The 20,979-nt window shown below is 41.6% G+C and overlaps 1 protein-coding gene across 3 annotated transcripts; it reads left to right on the top strand.

Annotated features, from left to right (window-relative positions):
* The first annotated feature begins 860 nt into the window (after positions 1-860).
* LOC115201718 (annexin A4) lies at positions 861-19,440 on the top strand. 3 transcript variants are annotated; one of them, XM_029765563.1, is made up of 16 exons: positions 862-966; positions 6,101-6,258; positions 6,301-6,535; positions 7,818-7,849; positions 9,532-9,720; positions 9,913-10,000; positions 10,291-10,385; positions 12,390-12,503; positions 12,950-13,040; positions 13,677-13,756; positions 14,405-14,461; positions 14,722-14,815; positions 16,191-16,286; positions 17,439-17,497; positions 17,783-17,905; positions 18,124-19,440. In XM_029765563.1, the coding sequence occupies exons 2-16, from the start codon at positions 6,109-6,111 to the stop codon at positions 18,181-18,183; spliced, it is 1,563 nt and encodes a 520-aa protein (XP_029621423.1). In that variant the 5' UTR covers positions 862-966; positions 6,101-6,108; the 3' UTR covers positions 18,184-19,440. The 3 variants fall into 3 exon arrangements, with proteins under 3 accessions (XP_029621424.1, XP_029621423.1, XP_029621422.1); XM_029765562.1 differs by having other exon boundaries at positions 6,101-6,535; XM_029765564.1 differs by lacking the exons at positions 17,439-17,497; positions 17,783-17,905; positions 18,124-19,440 and adding an exon at positions 16,350-17,079 and having other exon boundaries at positions 861-966; positions 6,101-6,535; positions 16,191-16,309.
* The last annotated feature ends 1,539 nt before the right edge of the window (positions 19,441-20,979 follow it).

Genomic DNA, 20,979 nt, shown 5'->3' with positions numbered 1-20,979 from the left:
AAAAATATATATGTTTTATGAAATGTATGCATTCACTACTGTAAGTCGCTCTGGATAAGAGCGTCTGCTAAATGACTAAAATGTAAAAATGAGAAAATAATTCCACCTGTAAAGACATACTAAACTTTGGGAATATACACTGAGTAGACAAAACATTAAGAACGTTGTTTCATTTGTTTGACATGGACTGACCATGGTGGGGATTTGATGTACTTTTATTTGTAATATTTTATTATTTATACCAGTGTTTATGATGACGTTTTAACAAATACTGATATGTTGAAAACCTAGTGTGTATATTTAAAGAAATATACTTTCAATAAAAATGTATAAATACCATTTGTTATTGGAGTTACTCATTACGAGTCTGTGTAATTTAAATAGGTTTTGTGTTGGCCAACTGGTTTAATACTGAGTGCTCCTGACTCCTTTCTCCACCCACTCCGTTCACTGCAATGCAATACTGTAGAACACCAGAATTTAAAACGTGTTGTTTGCTAAGGATGATGTATTCTGTTTCTTAAATAGGTTACTTCTAAATTAACATATTTAAGTCACTATGTGAACCAACATATCCGTATTTGTTTCTATAAATCCCAAAGAAAATACATGCAATTCATAGGTCATTAGACCTAATTGTGTCTGACAATTTCTGTACTGCAAGGCCTACTTTTTAATTTATATTTCAAAACACTGAAACATAAGGCCTCTCTACATTAAAATGAAGACTATAGACAGATTCATGTCTAGACTGTGATTAGGCTATAAACCTTTCAAAGCATTTTTTGTTGTTGTATTTGACTTGACTGTTTGTTCCATGCGAAGGTTGTTGCCAACACAGTGGAAACGTCTGGTGGAAACCAGGCTGAAATCAGGAGAGTCCACCCACAACTACACTGCGCAACCATCTTTAAGCTCTTCCTGATTCAATCGCTTCCCTTCAACATTCCCCAGCGTCAGAAACAAGTAAGACACAAGTTATTTTGCTTTGAAAAGGGTTATATTCTTCAAGGTTAGATTTTATACAGATCTAAGCCAACTCGAAATGTTGTAGAATTGTGTTCAGGTTTAAGCTTCTGAATGTCTTTATTTATATAATGTATGCGAGGCAGTTCGCATATCCGCATCTCGTTCCAACATCTAACAATCGCCATTTAAAATCGCTCTTATCTGTGAACGATCCTGGGGTTTAGTTAGTGGTCACTGTTTAATTGTTATAATTTAGTAGTCTACAATTGTTTTCTTATTATTACTCTCCTGCAATAAGGGCAGATCGACTAGATTTTAAGTACGCTCTAAAGTACTTTAATCTCAAACTGCCATTTTGTCTCAAACTCAGGATGTGTATTTAGCTACAATGTGACATCTTGGAAGGCTAGATTGTAATATTATGTAACAGCTTCAGTGATGCCTAGTAGAAATATATATATATATATATTAATTATTTTCAGCAGTGAAAGGGACACACGAAACGTGAGGCCACAGGTTCTGGTTGGCTGGAAGGCTACTGCAGCCGAAATGTCGTTGTTTTACTGGAGTAGGAAAATACTAGCGTTGTGGTGTTCTGTTGTTGCGTTCAAATCAAAGGATCAGGCCTATTGACGGATCAATGTCTTGTGTCCGAAGCTTGTTCTGGAGCAATGAGTGTCCTTCTTATGGGGCGTTCCTCTGTCCAGGCGTTGCTGAACCAGATCTTACAACGGTCTGGATAGGTATTTTTAGCTATTAGCAGATGCCACGTTCAAAACAACTGGGAATTCGGGAAATCTCCCACTTCTGACTTCAGTGTGTTCAAGACACCTGGGAACTCTGGGGTGGGGTGGGGGGGGATTCTAAACTTGGGCATATTTCTAGAGCTCTGACTTTCCGTCCATAGATCACTGACCTATATTTTTTTTTTCTCCAAAAGTTCCCAGTTGTCTTGAAAGCACCATAACCACATTATAGTTGCATTACCCTGCTCAGATGTTGCTTGCATCAACCAATTGTTGTGTGCCATGTCATCGACTGACTGTTTTAACATATAATGTGGTTAGATGGTATGTAAATACCAATCCAGGCGTTGTAAGATCTGACAGGCATCAGCAACGCAGGGGCGGAGGAACACTCCCCATATGTTGTAGAAATCTGTCAGTCGATGACAGAGCAGGGCGACGGCACCTTTAATCTTTGCTTTAGGTTGTACTGGTCTGTTTATTCAGATAGGGTAGATCCCATGGAGATGCTGGAATGTGTGACGATGGGAGAGGGCGTGCTGTAGGGTAGGGGACACCCAGTCCCCCTTCATATGTTACTGCTTAAATTGCTCAGTCTGGGTTAACCAGTCCAAGGAGTGTCTCAAAGGAGGAGTGCTGATGTAAACCTGTTTTAAGACAACAACAAAAACTCCCAGCACAGAGTAGGTTTTAACATTATGTTAAAGACGTCCTCCAACCATTTTACTTTTACTGTGGAAAAGCGATATCCCAAGTATAAATGCAGTAAAGTACACACACTGAAGGGTAAACAAAATGTGTTTTGGAATATTTTTATTCTTCTTTTCCCTCTGTCATTTAGGTCATTATTGTGGAGTCACTACCATGTTGTTGATCCATCCTCAGTTTTCTCCCATCACAGACATTAAACTCTGTAGCCGTTTTAAAATCACCAATGGCCTCATGGTGACGTCCCTGAGCAGTTTCCTTCCTGTCCTGCAGCTCAGTTCAGAAGGACGCCTGCATCTTTGATGTGTCTGGGTGGTTTAATACATAATCCGCAACATAATTATTAACTTGACCATGCTTAAAGAGATATTCAATGTCTGATTTGTTATTGTTACCCATCTACCAATCACTGCCCTTCTTTATGAGGCGTTCGAAAGCTTCCTGGTCTTTGTGGTTGAATCTGTGCTTTTATTTTTTGATTTAACCTTTATTTAACCTTTTATTTAACTAGGCAAGTCAGTTAAGAACAAATTCTTATTTACAATGACGGCCTACCAAAAGGCCTCCTGCGGTGTTGGGGGCTGGGATTAAAAATATAAATGAATGAAATAAAAAAAATATAGGACAAAACACACATCACAACAAGAGAGACACAACACTACATAAAGAGAGACCTAAGACAACAACATAGCAAGGCAGCAACGCATTACAACACAGCATGGTAGCAACACAACATGACAACATGGTGTTTTGAAATGCACTACTTGGGGGACAGGAAGTGGTAGGCATTCATCATTATTACTATTTCACACACAGTGAGTCCATATAACTTTGTCATCTGTTAAGCCAAATCTTACATCTGAACTAATTTATTCTTGCCTCAACGAAGGGGGTGAATACTTATGTGTAACAGTGTAGGTTCCGTCCCTCTCTTCGCCCCAACCCGGGCTCGAACCAGGGACCCTTGCACACATCAACAACTGACACCCCACGAAGCATCGTTACCCATCGCGCCACAAAAGCCGCGGCCCTTGCAACGCAAGGGGAAACCCTACTTCAAGTCTCAGAGCGAGTGACGTCACTGATTGAAACGCTATTAGCGCGCACCACCGCTAACTAACTAGCCATTTCACATCGGTTACATATGCACCGACTATATTTCAGTTGTTAATTTGTAAAAATTTGTTGATTTTTCTTTCCACTTTGACATGATGGAATATTTTGTGTAGATCAATGGCCAAAACATGAAAATTATGATGCTTGTTATGACTCAAGGCTTCATGCATAGCTTTTATATTTTACCCATAAGAGCAGGAGTAAGATGTCTTTATTTTTACCCATAAGAGCAGGAGTAAGATGTCTTTATTTTTACCCATAAGAGCAGGAGTAAAATGTCTTTATTTTTACCCATAAGAGCAGGAGTAAAATGTCTTTATTTTTACCCATAAGAGCATGAGTAAAATGTCTTTATTTTTACCCATAAGAGCAGGAGTAAAATGTCTTTATTTTTACCCATAAGAGCAGGAGTAAAAATATCTTTATTCTCAGCACTTATGACAGATTTTCTCCTCTGAGATGCTTTGTGGATTTAGCCCCTGGCGATGGAATACTGGTCAATAGGTTGTAATAGTAACTGTTTGTTCAATTCAACCCAGAGTCATTATCATTCATCCATGGTACTTCCATGTAGTTCACTGAGTCCTCATCTTCCAGGATATTTAACGTCTGTAATATTACCTTCTGTATATTTTTACCCGAATGGGAACTATGTCTTTTCTCCAGGTGTAGAAAACCCTGTTCGTGGAGTATCTTCGGTACTTCAGCATTTTGTTTCAACTAGTCACCACACCTGATCAACTGAGTTAATTGATTAGTTCAGTGATTGGCTAAATTCAGCACACCTTGTCTTCTGGTCCGTTATATGGAAAACATGAAGTGTCTGTAGTTCTCCAGTACCAGGTTACCTACCCCTGCTTTACACTATTCTTCTGGTCCGTTATATGGAAAACATGAAGTGTCTGTAGTTCTCCAGTACCAGGGTTACCTACCCCTGCTTTACACTGTTCTTCTGGTCCGTTATATGGAAAACATGAAGTGTCTGTAGTTCTCCAGTACCAGGGTTACCTACCCCTGCTTTACACTATTCTTCTGGTCCGTTATATGGAAAACATGAAGTGTCTGTAGTTCTCCAGTACCAGGTTACCTACCCCTGCTTTACACTGTTCTTTGACTAGAGTTTTGGTCAGCGCTTTTCTCCAGTTATTATAAACCTCAACTGACCCTTTAGGGATGTGGGTATGTGTGATGTCATGTCCTTACAGCCCAACAATTTTGACAAAAACAAATGAATCCATTTTTGTCCTAAGAGTTGTGCAAAGTCAATTCTAATTCACAGCTGTAATGGCTACCAAAGATGATCCTGTATCAAGTATTACCTCTGGGATGTGAAGACATACGTAATCAACACATCTTTGTGATTTCTTTCACTTTGAAAATGTGGAATAGGTTATTTATTATTCTCCTGGATTAAATGTTAAGGCAGCAAAATGTGAAGATTTAGCAAAGGTGTTCGTAGACTTTCACTAGCAACTGTATATTCTATTTTGTTGGACACGAGCAATACTTTTCCGCACGTGCAGGCATTTCTGCATTTAGCTATAGTAATAGTCTCATTTGTTTTGTGGGTTTCCACATTGAAACAAAGGAAAAGACTACGAGGCTGTAGCTAGACGTAGATGGTCTCTAGTGTCCATTGACTGTTATGATGAACCAGTGCATGTTTTTCTTTCAGGGTTTGTTGTTTGTTCAGGTGATTTAAAAAGGCCGTTTGACCAAAACTGTTTTAAAATCGTAGTTCAATAAACTCTATGGGCCGGTTTCCTGAACAGAGATTAAGCCTAGTCCCGGACTAAAAAGCACTTTCAATGGAGATTCTACAGGACTAGGCTCAATCTGTGTCTGGGAAACTGGCCCTATATGTTCTGTGTACACTGTGTGTGTACACACACACACACACACACACACACACACACACACACACACACACACACAGAGTGTACAAAACAATTAGTTGCACCCCCTTTTGCCCTCAGAACAGCCTCAATTCGTCGGGACATGGACTCCACAAGGTGTCGAAAGCGTTCCACAGGGATGCTGGCCCATGTTGACTCCAATGCTTCCCACAGTTGTGTCAAGTTGGCTGGATGTCCTTTGGATGGTGGACCATTCTTGATACACACGGGAAACTGTTGAGGGTGAAAAACCCAGCAGCGTTGCAGTTCTTGACACACTCAAACCGGTGTGCCTGGCACATTCTACCATACCCTGTTCAAAGGCACTTTAGTCTTTTGTCTTGTCCATTCACCCTCTGAATGACACACATACACAATCCATGTCTCAATTGTCTCAAGGCTTTAAAATCCTTCTTTAACCTGTCTCCTCCTCTTCATCTACACTGATTTGAAGTGGATTTAACAAGTGACCATAAGGGATCATAGTTTTCACCTGGTCAGTCTGTGTCATGGAAAGAGCCGGTGTTCATAATGTTTTGTACACTCAGTGTGTGTGTGTGTGTGTGTGTGTGTGTGTGTGTGTGTGTGTGTGTGTGTATATATATCTCATTAAAATATGTTTTTAAATACTTACGCCTCAACTTCTAATGCTTTCTTTCTTTCTAGTCCCAAAGATGAGTTATCCTGGTTACCCTCCCTCCGGTGGCTACGCCCCACAACCAGGTGCATATCCCCCCCAAGCTGGAGGTTACCCGCCTCAGGCTGGAGGTTACCCGCCTCAGGCTGGAGGTTACCCGCCTCAGGCTGGAGGTTACCCGCCTCAGGCTGGAGGTTACCCGCCTCAGGCTGGAGGTTACCCGCCTCAGGCTGGGGGCTACCCTTCCCAGCAGGCTGGGGGCTACCCGCCTCAGGCTGGGGGCTACCCTTCCCAGCAGGCTGGGGGCTACCCTTCCCAGCAGGCTGGGGGCTACCCTTCCCAGCAGGCTGGGGGCTACCCTTCCCAGCAGGCTGGTGTTTACCCTCAACCAGGTGGAGGTTTCCCTCAGGGGGGAGGCTTCCCTCCTCAGGCCGGAGGCTATCCTTCCATGCCTCCAGCACAAGGTAAGGGTATTGCTAATATATTACATTTGTTGGATTACCTGATTACCTAGATAAGCACCACATTCCAGAGAATCCTTTAAGTAACACCGGCACATCTCAACTCTAAGGATATTGCTATTAGCTTTCTTGGTCGTGTGCTTGTTGTGTTTTTGTTTTTAGTATACAGGAAATCTGAGATGAGGACCTGGTCTGTGACCTTGACATATAATGGTTTTGAATACATTTTACAATTCAAATGTCCAGTATATGGGTTGTTCTATGAAGAGAGTGCCTTTTGTGTCCCTGATATTTTAAATAAAACATTTTGCACCCATATTGAATTTGAAAAGCCTGTTAAATGAAGTGTCTTTTAAAGATGTGCCTCTGGAACTTTGGCGGTTACTAAGTGCTGAGGCATGCATAGTCTCTGAGCAGAATTATTGTTTTACCTCAATTAGCCACGAAATCCTGGAAATAGTGCTGCGCTATTTTCACTACATTTTTCCCTCACGTGGGCCCTAGCAATTACAGTTCAACCAATGAGCTTCAGCCTCTCATCATTTTAGTGACAGCTAGCAAGATGCACGAGAGAGAGAGAGAGAGAGAGAGAGAGAGAGAGAGAGAGAGAGAGAGAGATTTCTGAAGATGATTATTTATTTATTAGTGAATCATTTACTTCTGTCCCTCACTTTAAGGTCAAACCTGTTACATGAACTGAACTCGTGTTAATATGGTAAAACTATTCCTTTAAAAAAAAAAATATGTTTTTCAAAATAAACATTGAACATCTAATAGTCAAATCAAAGCGTTAAAGCAGGTGATCTGGTTCTTCTATTTTTGGTCATTTTCTGGTGTTTTGTGGTGGAAAACTGAGTGGCTTGAGCAAAACACGTCAAACCCGTTATCTATAGACAGACAGGCTAGAAATGTTTGAACACTTTCGCTTTTTTTTTTTGAAGCTTGCGTTCAATTGCCACTCCCTGTCGCACACAATAATATTCCATTCCCCCCGTCTCAATGGGATTTCTGCCTTATTTAAGTTGCGTTCAACCCTATTACTTTATCTGGCACTTAATAGGCACATACTATAGTATTTAAAAAATAATAATAATAATTGAATCTCTTCAGATGGGAATTTATTTATATTTTTTTCATTAAGTTGAACATGTGCTTTTTATAAGAGAATGTTAAAATGTTCTCAAAAGGCACCGAACTGGATAAACGATCCATATTTGAAGTTATCCGGTGTTTTCTGTATTAAAATCTACTGAAAGATGCACAACTCGCTGTGTTTGTTCTCTAGGTGGTTGGGGTGGAGCCCCTGCTGGTGGAATGGTAAATATAACTTCTATTATCTTATTACCAAGTCATTACCAACATACTCTAAATCAGCTGGCTATATATCTACCACCTCATCTCCACTCCCTGTAACATGTGGAGTCTGTTAAGTGTCAAATGGCACCCTATTGCTTTACAAAAAAAATTATAATATTTCAGTTTGCAATTTTTTCGCCACACCAGATACAAACCTACACATGTTAAAAACAACTTACAGACAAACAACGACTACATCTCCTCTGTCCAGACCCACATGCTCACTCCTCTATCCCTAGTACCTGCATGGTCACTCCTCTATCCCTAGTACCTGCATGGTCACTCCTCTATCCCTAGTACCTGCATGGTCACTCCTCTATCCCTAGTACCTGCATGGTCACTCCTCTATCCCTAGTACCCGCATGGTCACTCCTCTATCCCTAGTACCCGCATGGTCACTCCTCTATCCCTAGTACCCGCATGGTCACTCCTCTATCCCTAGTACCCGCATGGTCACTCCTCTATCCCTAGTACCCGCATGGTCACTCCTCTATCCCTAGTACCCGCATGGTCACTCCTCTATCCCTAGTACCCGCATGGTCACTCCTCTATCCCTAGTACCCGCATGGTCACTCCTCTATCCCTAGTACCCGCATGGTCACTCCTCTATCCCTAGTACCCGCATGGTCACTCCTCTATCCCTAGTACCCGCATGGTCACTCCTCTATCCCTAGTACCCGCATGGTCACTCCTCTATCCCTAGTACCCGCATGGTCACTCCTCTATCCCTAGTACCCGCATGGTCACTCCTCTATCCCTAGTACCCGCATGGTCACTCCTCTATCCCTAGTACCCGCATGGTCACTCCTCTATCCCTAGTACCCGCATGGTCACTCCTCTATCCCTAGTACCCGCATGGTCACTCCTCTATCCCTAGTACCCGCATGGTCACTCCTCTATCCCTAGTACCCGCATGGTCACTCCTCTATCCCTAGTACCCGCATGGTCACTCCTCTATCCCTAGTACCCGCATGGTCACTCCTCTATCCCTAGTACCCGCATGGTCACTCCTCTATCCCTAGTACCCGCATGGTCACTCCTCTATCCCTAGTACCCGCATGGTCACTCCTCTATCCCTAGTACTCGCATGGTCACTCCTCTATCCCTAGTACCCGCATGGTCACTCCTCTATCCCTAGTACCCGCATGGTCACTCCTCTATCCCTAGTACCCGCATGATTGTTTGCCACATGGCCTTAAATTGTACCAAGCGGTTTCTCTCGGCACAAATGGCACCTTATTCCTATGGGCCTTGGTCAAACTTAGTGCACTATGTAGGGAATAGGGTGGGCCTTGGTCTAAAGTAGTGCGCTATGTAGGGAATAGGGTGGGCCTTGGTCTAAAGTAGTGCACTATGTAGGGAATAGGGTGGGCCCTGGTCTAAAGTAGTGCACTATGTAGGGAATAGGGTGGGCCTTGGTCAAACGTAGTGCACTATGTAGGGAATAGGGTGGGCCTTGGTCTAAAGTAGTGCACTATGTAGGGAATAGGGTGGGCCCTGGTCTAAAGTAGTGCGCTATGTAGGGAATAGGGTGGGCCCTGGTCTAAAGTAGTGCACTATTTAGGGAATAGGGTGTCATCTGGGCACAATTCCAGAGTCAGTAATGTGATCCCAGCTAATCAGCTCCCTTTCTTTTCCTCCAGCCAGGCGGCGGTATGCCCCAGGGGTACCCAGGCGGTCCTGTCCCAGGTCAACCCCAGGGGTACCCAGGCGGTCCTGCCCCAGGACAGCAGCCCATGCCTGGGTACCCTGGTGGAGCCCCGGCCCCCAACCCTTCCATGCCAGGATATGGAGGTGGTGTTCCGGCTACTCCTTATTCACCTGCCATCAACGTGAGAGTCTCTATATGTTGTTGTCTTTAACGTTGAAATCGTCAACCAATTACTCAGTGTTACATTTATTTACATAGGTTTTTTTTATTTCCTAATATGCTTTACAAAGTGTTTCCTTGTTTCATTATTTCTATTCTTCAGTTTCAGTATTTGCTTGTTTCAGTGTCAGTATTTTCTTGTATTTGTCATTAGAGAGGCTATAGGGGTGTTATTAAGGACTATCCAGGCGCTGACCCTCTGAGGGATGTGGAAGTTCTCCGCAAGGCCATGAAGGGCTTTGGTCAGTAGTTCATCATTACAGACATTCACTTATATCATGGATAGATGTATGTAGGAGTTAATGAGATTCAGTACAAATCTAATAACACACTATTTTACTGAAGTTCCTTCTGGGAAAAAAATTAAGTTATTTTATTGGATTCTGTAAATCTTCTATAAATATAAACTTTCTATGGCTAGATTTACATGTGTAGAATATTCTACAATTAAGAACACATTATTTAGTGATACACGTTCAATTTACTATCAGTTAAACTGGTAACAATAATATTAATAGATTATTTTCAACAGGCACGGATGAGGCAGCTATAATTGAGATTCTTGGGAGCCGTTCAAACAAGCAGAGGGTTCCGATGGTTGCAGCCTACAAAACCACTTATGGGAAGGTGAGGTTTCACCACAGTAATGACCTTGTGTGGTTTCCTATATTGTTGGAGTTCAATGAACACCAGATAAAGATGACTTTATTCATCCAATTGGACAAAAGAAACGCCGCTTTATTCCAACCCCCTCTGAAAGACATACATACACTACTGTTCAAAAGTTTGGGGTCACTTAGAAATGTCCTTGGTTTTTGAAAGAAAATCACAAAAACAAATTGTCCATTTAAAATAACATCAAATTGATCAGAAATACAGTGTAGACATTGTTAATGTTGTAAATGGCTATTGTAGCTGGAATCGGCTGATTTGTAATGAGAATATCTACGTAGGCGTACAGAGGCCCATTATCAGCAACCATCACTCTTGTGTTCCAATGGCACGTTGTGTTAGCTAATCCATGTTTATAATTTTAGAAGGCTAATTGATCATTAGAAAACCCTTTTGCAATTATGTTAACAGAGCTGAAAAACTGTCCTGATTAAAGAAGCAATAAACCTGGTGGGCCCTGGTCCCTTCACAGAACAGCACAAACTGTCTCTAACCAGAATAGAAAGAGGAGTGGGAGGCCCCGGTGCACAACTGTGCAACAGGACAAGTACATTAGTGTCTAGTTTGAGAAACAGACACCTCACAAGTCCTCAACTGGCAGCTTCATCAAATAGTACACGCAAAACACCAGTCTCAACGTCAACAGTGAAGAGGCGACTCCGGGATGCTGGCCTTCTAGGCAGAGTTCCTCTGTCCACTGTCTGTTCTTTTGCCCATCTTAATATTTTATTTTTATTGGCCAGTCTGAGATATGGCTTTCTCTTTGCAACTCTGCCTAGAAGGCCAGCATCCCAGAGTCGCCTCTTCACTGTTGACGTTGAGACTGGTGTTTTACGTGTACTATTTAATGAAGCTGCCAGTTGAGGACTTGAGAGGCGTCTGTTTCTCAAACTAGACACTCTAATGTACTTGTCCTCTTGCTCAGATGTGCACCGGGGCCTCCCACTCCTCTTTCTATTCTGGTTAGAGCCAGTTTGTGCTGTTCTGTGAAGAGAGTAGTACACAGCGTTGTACGAGATCTTCAGTTTCTTGGCAATTTATCGCATGGAATAGCCTTCATTTCTCAGAACAAGAATAGACTGACGAGTTTCAGAAGAAAGTTCTTTGTTTCTGGCCATTTTGAGCCTGCAATAGAACCCAAAAATACTGATTCTCCAGATACTCAACTAGTCTAAAGAAGGCCAGTTTTATTGCTTCTTTAATCAGGACAACAGTTTTCAGCTGTGCTAACATAATTGCAAAATGGTTTTCTAAGGATCAATTAGCCTTTTAAAATTATAAACTTGGAGTAGTTAACACAACGTGCCATTGGAACACAGAAGTGATGGTTGCTGATAATGGGCCTCTGTACACCTATGTAGATATTCCATTCAAAATCAGCCATTTCCAGCTACAATAGTCATTTACAACATTAACAATGTCTACACTGTATTTCTGATCAATTTGATGTTATTTTAACTGCTTTTTTTTTTTTGCTTTTCTTTCAAAAACAAGGACATTTCTAACTGACCCCAAACTTTTGAACGGTAGTGTATATATTTATGTATTCAGGATAGAGCAGTGGACTGCCACACTGGGCGCCGTGGAGCAGTTGTTGTGGAAGTGCCTTGCTCAAGGCTCTGGTTAAAAGTAGTGCACTATAAAAGGAATAAGTTGCAATTTAGGGCACATACGGAAACGTCCCAGTACTCAACATAGTTGGTGCTCTTGCTCTTTCCATTGGCTATCTGATGGTTACAAATATTATTATCCTTTAAGTTTCGTTAACAATTCTGAAATGCTTAGATTAAAAAGACTCAGGGAACCAAATACTTGTATTAAACTGCTATCGCCCTCTCAAGATAAACAACATCTACTGTAGCCACTTCCTTTCTGAGACTACGTCCCAAATGGCAACCTATTCCCTACGTAGTGCACTACTTTTAACCAGAGCCTCTTACACCATCTTCTATTTTACAGGATTTATTTCATGATCTGAAGTCTGAGCTGACTGGGAACTTTGAGAAGCTGGTTATTGCGATGTTGCAGACACCAACCAGGTTTGATGCATCTCAACTCAAAGAAGCCATAGTGGTTAGTTGGGCTTTTATTCATTCTTCTCTACACCGAGGGTCATGTTCATTAGAAGTTCTTATATTATTGGACAAGTTCTGATAGTACCGCCCCACTTAAGACTGTTTTTTTGAAACATTTTCTTCCTACTGAACACACTCCAGATTTGTCTTTATAGCAGGCACCTTTTTGGGGTCTCTTTTAGTGAGTCATCTCAGTAAGGAACAGAAAGAAAAGCTCAATTTTTAAAGACAAAAGTCAGGCATGTCGGGGCGTGATTTGTTCATCGCTCATATATTGTACAAAATCAATTTAGCTTGCAGTAGTTACTGTATCAAGAAAGTGTTGCTTTTGATTTGTGCATACTTGGACAATAAATATTCTTATCTTCAAGATGATTCTTAGTCATTCGATTTAGTAAATGTTTATTACCATCCACTCTATAACCCGTTTTGTTCTCTGGACAGGGTGCAGGTACTGATGAAGCCTGTCTGATTGAGATCCTGTCATCTCGCTCCAATGCAGAAATCGGAGAAATTAATCAAATTTACAAAAACGGTAAGTGTCTGGCCTACTCCCGAAACACACAGTATTTCATCCATATTCTGAAACACACAGCATTTTCAATTCATACTCGTGAAACACAAAGCATTGCCAGTTCGTCATACAAGTAAATGTGTCTTATTTATGTTGATACATTTTGACCGGTTGTGTGTTGGGAAGGCAGCAAGGCACATTTACTTTTATGATGATCTGAAATGCTTTGTGTTTCTAGGTGGGGCTGAAAAGCAGTTTGTTTCAGGGTGGGGCTGAAAAGCAGTTTGTTTCAGGGTGGGGCTGAAAAGCAGTTTGTTTCAGGGTGGGGCTGAAAAGCAGTTTGTTTCAGGGTGGGGCTGAAAAGCAGTTTGTTTCAGGGTGGGGCTGAAAAGCAGTTTGTTTCAGGGTGGGGCGGAAAAGCAGTTTGTTTCAGGGTGGGGCTGAAAAGCAGTTTGTTTCAGGGTGGGGCTGAAAAGCAGTTTGTTTCAGGGTGGGGCTGAAAAGCAGTTTGTTTCAGGGTGGGGCGGAAAAGCAGTTTGTTTCAGGGTGGGGCTGAAAAGCAGTTTGTTTCAGGGTGGGGCTGAAAAGCAGTTTGTTTCAGGGTGGGGCTGAAAAGCAGTTTCATTCAGGGTATCATGTAAATGCTGTGTGTTTCAGAGTATGGTAAGAAACTGGAGGATGCCATCATTAATGACACATCAGGACACTTCCGTAGGCTCCTCGTCTCCCTCTGTCAGGTAACTGTTGATGTGTTGTTAATATGTTGATTTGATATGTTATTAATCATTATCATTGCGTAGTGGCTTTGAAAGTGAAGGCTAAAGCTGATTTAATTAGGGAAACGTCCCAGTACTCAACATAGTTGGTGCTCTTGCTCTTTCCATTGGCTATCTGATGGTTACAAATATTATTATCCTGAAGTTTCGTTAACAATTCTGAAATGCTTAGATTAAAAAGACTCAGGAAACCAAATACTTGTATTAAACTGCTATCGCCCTCTCAAGATAAACAACATCTACTGTAGCCACTTCCTTTCTGATACTACGTCCCAAATGGCAACCTATTCCCTACGTAGTGCACTACTTTTAACCAGAGCCCTATGGACCCCAGGAATAGGGTGCCAATTGAGACGTACACTCTTGAGTCAGGAAGTAAGAACTACTATAAAGATACCATTAAAGTTTTATTGAAGAAATTACAGCAATTGGGGAGGATACGTTTATAGTTTTCTTGCATCAACTTCCTTCCAAGATACCAGTACTCTACTGTTATAATATCATCTGCATCTCAAGGCTCTGGTCAAACGTAGTGCACTATATAGGGTGTTATTTGAGACTCGTACAATCCTTTTTGTTGTAAACCAATTCTTCACTTCCTGTTTGTAGGGAAATCGAGACGAGAGGGAACAAGTGGACATCAACATGGCCAAACAGGATGCTCAGGTGAACACTGTTTCTTGTTCTGGTAATATAATAGAAATGTTACTGTTTTAAATATCTATCTGATGCCAAACAATAGTGTTTATATACCCTGTAGGGCGTAGGATAACAGGAAAGTGGGAATTATCTTATACTTATTTATTTAAAAAAATTATAATTGGAAAATATAGGCAGAGATATGCTCCCATAATCATAGACAAGCAGTTCATGACTTGTAATGATTATGTTGTGTTAGAAACTGATCATGTTATGCTGTGTGTTAGAAACTGTATGCTGCCGGGGAGAACAAAGTGGGGACGGATGAGTCCCAGTTCAACGCCATACTGTGTTCCAGGAGCAAACCCCACCTGAGAGCAGGTAGGTAATCATACTGTTACCTGAGAGCAGGTAGGTAATCATACTGTGTTACCTGAGAGCAGGTAGGTAATCATACTGTGTTACCTGAGAGCAGGTAGGTAATCATACTGTTACCTGAGAGCAGGTAGGTAATCATACTGTGTTACCTGAGAGCAGGTAGGTAATCATACTGTGTTACCTGAGAGCAGGTAGGTAATCATACTGTTACCTGAGAGCAGGTAGGTAATCATACTGTGTTACCTGAGAGCAGGTAGGTAATCATACTACGTTACCTGAGAGCAGGTAGGTAATCATACTACGTTACCTGAGAGCAGGTAGGTAATCATACTGTGTTACCTGAGAGCAGGTAGGTAATCATACTGTGTTACCTGAGAGCAGGTAGGTAATCATACTGTGTTACCTGAGAGCAGGTAGGTAATCATACTGTTACCTGAGAGCAGGTAGGTAATCATACTGTGTTACCTGAGAGCAGGTAGGTAATCATACTGTGTTACCTGAGAGCAGGTAGGTAATCATACTGTGTTACCTGAGAGCGGGTAGGTAATCATACTGCGTTACCTGAGAGCGGGTAGGTAATCATACTGCGTTACCTGAGAGCGGGTAGGTAATCATACTGCGTTACCTGAGAGCGGGTAGGTAATCATACTGCGTTACCTGAGAGCGGGTAGGTAATCATACTGCGTTACCTGAGAGCGGGTAGGTAATCCTACTGCGTTACCTGAGAGCGGGTAGGTAATCCTACTGCGTTACCTGAGAGCGGGTAGGTAATCCTACTGCGTTACCTGAGAGCAGGTAGGTAATCATACTGCGTTACCTGAGAGCAGGTAGGTAATCATACTGTGTTACCTGAGAGCGGGTAGGTAATCCTACTGCGTTACCTGAGAGCGGGTAGGTAATCCTACTGCGTTACCTGAGAGCAGGTAGGTAATCCTACTGCGTTACCTGAGAGCAGGTAGGTAATCATACTGCGTTACCTGAGAGCAGGTAGGTAATCATACTGCACTGTGTTTATATTACCAAGTCAGTTCTATTTCTCTTAAAGGGTTGTTGTTCCTTGTACTAGTATCCTGTTATGACAGTACAGTATATGTCTGTATTATATATGTCTATTATCTCAACACTATTTCTAAAAACATATTTTATTTGCTGTATTTGTGGTTAACCAAAGTCATAACAACCCTGCCTATGGCTCATTAGTATATTATAACCCATATTACGCGTTTATAACAACCCTGCTTATGGTTATAACCTTACCACGTGGTTATAACCTTACCACGAATTTATAACAACATTGCATGTGGTTTCGTTAGCATGTTATAACAACCTTATGATGAGGTTATAACAACCCCTGCCCTATGGTTCTTGTTTCTGCTAGTGTTCAATGAGTACCAGCAGATGAGTGGCAGAGACATTGTGAAGAGCATCTGCAGGGAGATGTCTGGAAACGTGGAGGATGGCATGGTGGCTGTGGGTAAGTTCAGTAATAACCAGCTGGTCACTGCCAGGAGAGAACAGTGTCTGTAATAACCAGCTGGTCACTGCCAGGAGAGAACAGTGTCTGTAATAACCAGCTGGTCACTGCCAGGAGAGAACAGTGTCTGTAATAACCAGCTGGTCACTGCCAGGAGAGAACCGTGTCTGTAATAACCAGCTGGTCACTGCCAGGAGAGAACAGTGTCTGTAATAACCAGCTGGTCACTGCCAGGAGAGAACAGTGTCTGTAATAACCAGCTGGTCACTGCCAGGAGAGAACAGTGTCTGTAATAACCAGCTGGTCACTGCCAGGAGAGAACAGTGTCTGTAATAACCAGCTGGTCACTGCCAGGAGAGAACAGTGTCTGTAATAACCAGCTGGTCACTGCGAGGAGAGAACAGTGTCTGTAATAACCAGCTGGTCACTGCCAGGAGAGAACAGTGTCTGTAATAACCAGCTGGTCACTGCCAGGAGAGAACAGTGTCTGTAATAACCAGCTGGTCACTGCCAGGAGAGAACAGTGTCTGTAATAACCAGCTGGTCACTGCCAGGAGAGAACAGTGTCTGTAATAACCAGCTGGTCACTGCCAGGAGAGAACAGTGTCTGTAATAACCAGCTGGTCACTGCCAGGAGAGAACAGTGTCTGTAATAACTAGCTGGTCACTGCCAGGAGAGAACAGTGTCTGTAATAACCAGCTGGTCACTGCGAGGAGAGAACAGTGTCTGTAATAACCAGCTGGTCACTGCCAGGAGAGAACAGTGTCTGTAATAACCAGCTGGTCACTGCCAGGAGAGAAGTGTCTGTAATAACCAGCTGGCCACTGCGAGGAGAGAACAGTGTGTGACTTATTCTCAAAGTTCAGTAACTATCACTTTTGGGATCTGAGATCCCATAGCTGTTGAATGTTTTGAATCAGGTGATTGAGGATCTGATTTGAATCAGGTGATTTGAGGATCTGATTTGAATTGGTTTGATATGACAGTGTTTGCATCCCAAATGGCACCCCATTTCTTATCTAGTGCACTACTTTTGTCCAGGATCCATAGGGCTCTATACAGGGAATGGGGCTGCATTTGGGATTCAGCCAGTAGTAAGGTTAGTCCTGTTTCTTCTCTATGAACTAAAGCCTTGTCTTGTTGTGTTCCAGTGAAATGCATCAGGAACACTCCTGAATACTTTGCAGAGAGGCTGCACAAGTCCATGGCGGTAAGAAAGAAACACTGTCTCTCACATCTGACTGTGCTCTTACTCTGACTCCGGGCGCTCTGACTCCGGGCGCTCTTACTCCACTGATGGAAATGTCCTTTAACCATGTTTAAGTGTAGCCCTGAGACATGTCCTGTAGTTTCTATCACTATAGTGTTTTAGACATATTGTATTTTGACACACACACACACACATTTAGACACCATAGTGACGGCGACCACAAGCCATGTTTCAGGCCTAGCACTTACTGATGACTAACCAGTCTGTGCTATGTGTTGTCCCCAGGGGGCTGGGACCAAGGACAGGACTTTGATTCGGGTCATGGTAACTCGCTCTGAGGTGGACATGCTGGACATCAGACAGGCATACCAGAAGGCCTATGGGAAATCACTGTACACCGCCATCTCTGTATGTACCTTACACAAATAATCACTATGCTAAAATTATATTGTTGGAATCAATCCACTGCTTTTATGCTATGGAGGTAGATTGCTGCCAAAATTATGTAAATTATTGAATAATAATTCACAAGTAAATTATGCTAATTTCTTGGTTTGTCTGATGGAAAATGAGGCTGTTTTTAACATGCTGTTACTTGTTTGTGCTTTTTTTTCTTCATCTGATAGGGTGATACCTCTGGTGACTACAAGAAGCTGCTGCTGAAGCTGTGTGGAGGAAGTGATTAGAGAGATATGAAGAAATCCCCAATATCAATCAGGACGGTGACGTCATAGAATCAGAATGAGAATCATAGAATCAGAAGTGTTATGGCCGTTCTACTCATTCTAATTCTATGAGTGTAGTAGTCCATGAGAATGTAACAGACAGGATTCTATATCAACCTGTGGTATATGTAGTTATTTTTTTGCCAAATTTGTGTCTCCATGCCATAATGTGCTGCGTGACGTATGTCGTTTTTTTTGTTGCCAAATTTGTGTCTCAAACCATAATGTGCTGTATGTAGGATAATGACTTTATTTGCTGCATATGCAATCCGTTTTTGTTATTATATAGTCTTGATTCATTTTCAATTTTTTCAATTTTTTTAATGATATTTGTAATCATATTTCATATGATCAGGATAATGCCATTTAAAAACAATGCAGTACTGTAATTGACAAATTATTATATTAGCTAACTGCCAAATACTAAATATATAGGAATATTTCTGGATTTGTGTCAACACGTGCAAATATTTTAGGATATTTAGATACTTAAGATATATATATATAAAAAAAGTAGGTTATTATAGCTTTATTGCTGACTGCTATATTCTATGCAAATTAGCAACTTGTTTAATTTCAAATGAAAGCCAATGATAATTAAATATCACCACACAAAGCTGGTATTTATTTTCTCTTATTGACACCTTTTAATAATGTAGGCCATTTTTCCATTGCTTGTTTCCTAGATGTAAACACAATGTTGCCTTCTTATGCTGCAGACCCAAAGCCGCCATGGCATGCAACTCTTTCAATGTTTTACCGTCTATTTCAGAAAGCTGTTTAGTTCCATGCAAGTCAAGATTTCTGTTTTTCATTTCGTCTTTCACTGCTATTTCTAATATAATTTCAGTGGAAGTCGTTGTACAACTATTTGCCAATACTTAAATATTTCATTATTTGTTGTCAATATTGTTTAAGGATTTATTCATTGCATAGGTATATACTGTACAGCCAGTACACATACTGTATAGTATAATTTGATGCCAGTAGAGGGCAGTTTGAACACATGTTAAATTGGCAATGGATCCACTGAGGCATTGGTAACTGGAAAATGCTATAAATATATGCTAATCCCACGTTTGTAACTTATCACAATGGCCCAAAGAGCTGCCTTTGTCATGTAGTAACTAACGTTTACAATCATTTGGTTGTTGTAATGTTCACCCAAAGGCTTATAATGGTGTCCTTCCTGTCAAATTAAAATATTTTGACTGGCAATGACTTTCTGTTTCTATAATGAGATGTGTGTGCTTCATAACATTTATTGTCATAGCCTGAGTGCTAGTCTGTTTGCGCTTTCAAGTGCCCTGAGGGGGGGCTTTTAAAAAGCACAGCTGATATGGCTGACTTGCTTAAACAAATGTGGTTTCTACTGACAATTGAGATGTACAAACTGGCATAAGGGACAGACGAGCTGATAAGAGGAAATCCGTAATTTCGATGAAGACATTTAAATGAGCGAGCTAAGACGGACGTCGTCAATAACTATTTGTGCTGTTCATCAGCCAACCTGTTTTCCCCAGCCTTTATCATGTAATGAAACAGCAGGCAGGGAGCAGGTTTCGAACCCTCGACCTTCAAGCCCGAAGTCCGGCGCGCTATCGACTGTGCCGCAAAAGCATGCTCGTCCGGCAGAGTCGATTTCCGCGTTTATAAACCCAGGGTCGTTACAATAATAAAGCGTTGCATGCATATCAACGCATTTGCGTAGAGTACAGGCACTTACAGAAGTTGTACACATGGAGAGACTTTTTAGTAGCCTAGGGTGCGGGAAAATGTGGCCTTTTTATAAATGCATTTCATACTATTCTACTTCATTTTACATGCCTGAAGACTGGCAGAATATTTTTTAAACCGCACAAATGATCGAAATGACAGGCTACTTTGACACGGACAAACTGAGAATCTGAGATCAATAAAAAACGACCTTGTCTAGAATCCATCAATATATATCTAGGTGTGTGGAGACACATATTGTAGGCTACAATATGAGGAGGACATTATAGGCCTAAACATGCTTTCCAGTTTCACTGACTCACCCAATGATGCGCAACTCACTTGCTGGTGATGGCCGATCCGCTCATGCCAATACCCTACCTCTCTCTTTTTTTGTAAAATAATATTTGGAAGTCGATCTAATATTTTGGTACAGCATAGTGTTCTATTTTCAGCAGCAGCCATTTTGCGTTACAACCTGTTTTCCCTTGATTGTATTTGAAATATCGAGAAAGGCCTGTTTTGTCTGCATGCTGTTTTTCCACTGACAGATTTGCTGCGCGTTCTGGACTATGTTATTCCTTGTTATTGGGCTACAATCCGCAGCTAGGCACTTAAAAAAAATAAACTATTGATCTTCTGAGGCTAAATTATAGGCCTTCTCATGGTGTAGTAGGCTATTCTGATTTCATTTATTTCTGAACAGACAGCAGTAATTCCATAACTTTTGCAAATGTACATTTCAATTTAGGGGTGCTGCAGTTCCTTCCGCTCGGTTATGATTCTATAAGGAAATAAATGATCAAGTGCAACGCAGGAGAGATGAGAGTTGCAGGCTCATGTCTATCAGAGCAGAGAGGGATCATAGAAAGCGAAACACATTCTAGTTATGTGAGCGGTTTTTCCGGATGCCCCAAACAATCGGAAAGGGGATTCATCAGAGAAAATGACTTTACCCCAGTCCTCAGCAGTCCAATCCCTGTACCTTTTGCAGAATATCAGTCTGTCCCTGATGTTTTTCCTGGAGAGAAGTGGCTTCTT

Source organism: Salmo trutta, chromosome 10, assembly GCF_901001165.1.
Source record: "Salmo trutta chromosome 10, fSalTru1.1, whole genome shotgun sequence".
NCBI lineage: Eukaryota > Metazoa > Chordata > Actinopteri > Salmoniformes > Salmonidae > Salmo > Salmo trutta.
This window is presented reverse-complemented; position numbering and strand designations above follow the sequence as displayed.